The sequence below is a fragment of the Acanthisitta chloris genome, unplaced genomic scaffold, assembly GCF_000695815.1.
Source record: "Acanthisitta chloris isolate BGI_N310 unplaced genomic scaffold, ASM69581v1 scaffold4634, whole genome shotgun sequence".
NCBI lineage: Eukaryota > Metazoa > Chordata > Aves > Passeriformes > Acanthisittidae > Acanthisitta > Acanthisitta chloris.
This window is the reverse complement of record NW_008670874.1, coordinates 5756-10323: the sequence shown is the minus strand read 5'-3', so window position 1 is coordinate 10323 and position 4568 is coordinate 5756. Positions and strand designations below refer to the sequence as shown.

At 46.1% G+C, this 4568-nt stretch overlaps 1 protein-coding gene across 1 annotated transcript in view; it reads left to right on the top strand.

Annotated features, from left to right (window-relative positions):
• Positions 1 to 287: 287 nt before the first annotated feature.
• The window catches only part of LOC103801444 (chromosome unknown open reading frame, human C6orf165), a gene marked incomplete at its 5' end in the record, with an annotated part of 7290 nt that continues 3009 nt past the window's right edge, over positions 288 to 4568 (top strand). Inside the window, 4 exons of the mRNA XM_009073859.1 lie at positions 288 to 496; positions 1680 to 1799; positions 2824 to 3022; positions 4208 to 4345. Of these exons, the coding sequence (XP_009072107.1) occupies positions 288 to 496; positions 1680 to 1799; positions 2824 to 3022; positions 4208 to 4345 (666 nt within the window). The remainder of the gene's footprint in view (positions 497 to 1679; positions 1800 to 2823; positions 3023 to 4207; positions 4346 to 4568) is intronic.

Here is a 4568-nt window from a genome sequence, read left to right as displayed (position 1 = left end):
TTCTTTACCCACCAAGTGTCCACCCATTAAATCCATGGCTCTCCAACTCAGAGACAAGGATGTCCTGTGGGACAGTGTCCACACCTGTAGTTCTGTTTGAAACCACTTGACTCACAGTGGTTGAACCTGAACACTCAAATGTTTGGAAATGCAGGAATCTAAGGTCAAAATTTAGAACTCAGGATTTTATTGGGAGATTACTCTGCTTAAACACTGTACTTCAGCCATTTGATAATGACTTATATAATTATTTCTATATAGATCTCATGTTTATTCTCTCCTAACAGTGCCAGCCATTCTGACTGAAGCCATTCCAGCAGCTACACAGACCATTGATGCAGGCCTTGATACCTGCCACATGCTAGCCCACCAGTACACAGCACTGCTGGAGTCCATGCAGGAAGATCTGCAGAGATTCCAGGAGCTCAGGCCTCGGAAACTGAGAGAAGCATTGTTCCATGTGAGGCAGTATGAGGCCTTCCTTTGCATCCTCCTGGTGAGACACCACCACGTTTTGTCCTGTGGGGTTTTGGTGCAGGTGGAATGTGTTCAAGGTGCCTATTTGAACAGGGCAGAAGTATAAGGGAAAATGAGTCAGAAACAAATGAAATATAATGTGTCTCTAGATAGAGAATCATAGAACCAGGGATTGTTTAGGCTGGAAAATACCTTTGGAATCATTAAGTCCAACCATTAACCCACTGCCAAGTCCACCACTAAACTGGGTCTGTAAGTGCCACATCTACACATCTTCTAAGTAAGACAGGTAAGGGGACCCAACCACTTCTCTGGGCAGGCTTTTCCCATGCTTGCACCCAACCACTTCTCTGGGCAGGCTTTTTCCATGCTTGCCAACCCTTTCTCGGAAGAAATTTTTCCTGATATCCAGCCTAAGCCTCCACTGATATCCAACCTGAAGCCATTTCCTCTCCTCCTAAGTTTACTGGGAGAAGAGGCTGATCCTCACCCAGCTATAACCTCCTGTCAGGGAGTTGTGACAGCGTGAAGGTCACCCTGAGCCTCCTTTTGTCAGGTTAAACACCCCTCAGGCAGATCCACACCCAACTCGGTGTCATCAGCAGATTCACTGAGGTCACTCAATCCCCACGTCCAGATCATCGATAAGTGTGTTAAACAGGGCTGGCCCTGATGCTGAGCCCTGGGGAGCATCACTGGTGACAGCCCCAACTGGATTTAACTCCATTCACCACTCTTTTCTGGTTTGTATACTGATACTTTGCCCCAAGAGGCATGAGAGAAAAAAACATGTCCTTGACCAACCCATAAATCATCTCAGTTTTAGTCTGCAGACACATGAAGACATGTGGAGTCATCAGAAGTCTTTGAAGAACACAATTTACATTTTTCATTTTGTTAATGATGAGTTTTCCTTTTGAGAAACTGCAGGAGTTTATTTGTCTTTCCTGTATTTAAAAACCTTAATTATTTTTTCCCCAGTTCTCTTTGTTGTAAAGATGTAGAGATTTCCTACCAAAATTACTCTATTTCCTTGAGTGAAGTGCCTGGTTTGACACCTGAACACGTAATGAAACATGTATTTTGTGGTAGGTTAGGGTGTTCCTTAAAACTGTTGCCTGAAAATAGTTGAATGAAGAGATCCAAGTGAACACTTTACCACTAAATATCTGATTTTTTGAGTGTGATGCTTCTCTTTCCAGTCTGATGCAATTACCAGTGCTCAAGAGGTTGAAAAGGTGAAGGTGCAGTTTGCAGCAACGATGGAGGAGCTGAAGAACAAAGTGCAGAATAAGGTTTCCATAGACACCAAGGAAGTTTTTGTGAGTACTGTGAATGCAGAGCCTCTTTCTTCTTAATTATAAATGATTGCTAAAGCATTGCAAAATGCTTTGCTGGTGTATTTTTGCAGAGCTTGTGTTAAGAAAAAGGCTGCACTGTTTTCTCTCTATTCTGATAGCACCTGTGACTTTTAAAGGGGTAACTAAACTAAACTAAAAGGCAGTCTCAGTCACCTTTGTCAGAGTGCAGAAGTCTCAAAATGTGTAACTTTCTGCAAGTTTTGTGGTTTAAAAAAACAGCAGCTAGAAAGACACAATTAGAGCCCTCCTGAGATTGAGATTTTGGAATGTGCTGCCCAGGCAGGTGGTGGATTCCCCATCCCTGGAGGTTTTCAAGCTGAGACTGGATGTGGCACTTAGTGCCATGGGCTAGTGACCACGGTAGGGTTGGACTTGATGATCTTGGAGGTCTTTTCCAACTCAATTGATTCTCTGATTCTATGAAGTCTGAAGTGGTTTGTGTACTGCCAGGCCAGTGAAATCCAGTGAATTGTCATGTTCTGTGCTGTGTCCCCCTGGGTTGGGAGCTGTAGGACAGGGCAGGGAGGTGTTGGGGGAAGAGAGAATGATGGATATGAATGGAGGGTCAGTGAGGCTCAGAGCTGGTGCTGCCCTTGGCACACAACAGCCCATGCAGCTCCAGGCTGGGGGAGCAGTGGGGACAGAGGTGTTGGTCCCAAAGGGCCTTGGCAGTGCTGGGGGCACAGCTCAGTGGGAGCCAAGAGTGTGCACAGGTGGCCAAGGAGGCCAAGGGCACCTTGTCCTGGCTCAGCAGAGTGTGGCAGCAGCACTAGGGCAGTGTCATCCCCCGGCACTGGGCACTGGGGAGGTCCCAGCTCAGTGCTGTGTGGTGGGAGCTCCTCTTACAGTGACCAGGAGCTCCCCTGGAATTTGTGGGTGCTGAAGGCCTTGGAGATCAGCTCTGCTTGATTCATAGGTGAGATTGTTGTGCACAGCTCTCGGATGAAACAATTCTGGATTTCAGACCGTTTTCTTGATGTTCCAGCCTCTCTTCGTGGCACTGTCAAACCTCTGGACCAGCTTTCAGGATGAAATGCTACTGCTAAACTTCCTCACGAGTATGACTAACGATCTGCAGCAGTTCTCAGAAATCCACTCACAGCTCTTTCCTGAGGGAGTCCTGGCATCTCTTCTGAAAGGAGTGACTGTGAAAAGTGATGAGGAAAGGATAAGGGAAACCATGGGTATGGAAAGGTTTTGTTTTCCTTCATTTTGCAGTTTGAATTTTCTTGACAGAAGGTGCTCCATATTGATCCTTTTAATATTCAGAGTTTGCACAGTGAAAATAAGCCTTGAGTGTGTAGATTGATTTTTCTCTTGTGCTTGGGATTTAATTTTTATATATAAAATTCAAATGTAGCTACTAGATCCAAACATCCTGTACAAAAATGGCAGAATCATCAGACAAGAATATTTTACTATGGTTTTTTTTATGTCCTTAAGTTTATTTATGCCTTTTTTATACCTTTTGGAACTTCTGGAATGGAGGGAGGGATAAAAAAGCTGATTTAATGGGGCTTTTATTACCTGCAGTGATTGTTTGCATGATGGTGTCCCTAGGAACCAGGTTTTACACCAGGCAGTTTGTAATGTGTGAGTGGGTGAAAACAAAACAGAAGAATTAAGATATTTCCTTCCTGTTGTTGTTCCTTTTCTCCTGAGAAACCTGATGCTACCAAAGAAAGCTCCTTCAGGACTGATTTTTGAGTAGGTTCTCATTAGAGGCAGGGCTAAAGATTGACTTTTGGGACCTTGGCACTGCAGGTCATCCTGGGAAACCAAAGGACTTTACTGTGCTCAGTTCTGGGCCCTCAGCTCAGGAGGGACATTGAGGGGCTGGAGCAGGTCCAGAGCAGAGCAACGAGGCTGGGGAAGGGACTGGAGCACAAGTGGCATGAGGAGAGGCTGAGGGAGCTGGGGGTGTTCAGCCTGGAGAAGAGGAGGCTCAGGGGAGACCTTCTCACCCTCTGCAACTCCCTGACAGGAGGTTGGAGTCAGGTGGGGGTTGGTCTCTTCTCCCAGGCAACCAGCAGCAGGACAAGAGGGCACAGACTCAAGCTCTGCCAGGGGAGGGTTAGGTTGGATCTTAGGAAGAGATTTTTTGCAGAGAGAGTGCTCAGGCATTGGAATGTGCTGCCCAGGGAGGTGGTGGATTCCCCATCCCTGGAGGTTTTCAAGCTGAGACTGGATGTGACACTTAGTGCCATGGGCTAGTGACCACGGGAGGGTTGGACTCGGTGATCGTGGAGGTCTTTTCCAACTCAATTGATTCTCTGATTCTATGACTTGAGTCATCCTGTAAGATAAATATAGTTTAAATGTCTGATGCTTTGGGACTGAAATTCTTCCTTTGTTAAATCTTGTCTTAGACACTAGAGTGAATGTTTCTGATCTCGAGCACCAGGAATGGCTTTTCCCAGAGACTGCTGAGAACTTCGATGAGTTGCTAATCCAGTACCGTGGTTTCTGTGCATATGCAATTGGGGTGCAAGGTCTCACCCTCCCAGGTATGATCTGTAGTTGGGTCTTCTCTATACTATATACAGACACAAGCACTAGGGAAAGTGTAAAGATATTCTGAATGTTCTTTAGCCTGGAGAAGAGAAGGTTGTGTGGACAGAGCACCTCACCTTGCAGGAGCTGAAGGGGCTCCAGGGAAGCTGCAGAGGGATCTGTGTTAGGAGCTGCAGGGACAGCACAAGGGGCAATGGGCACAAATTGAAGGAGGGA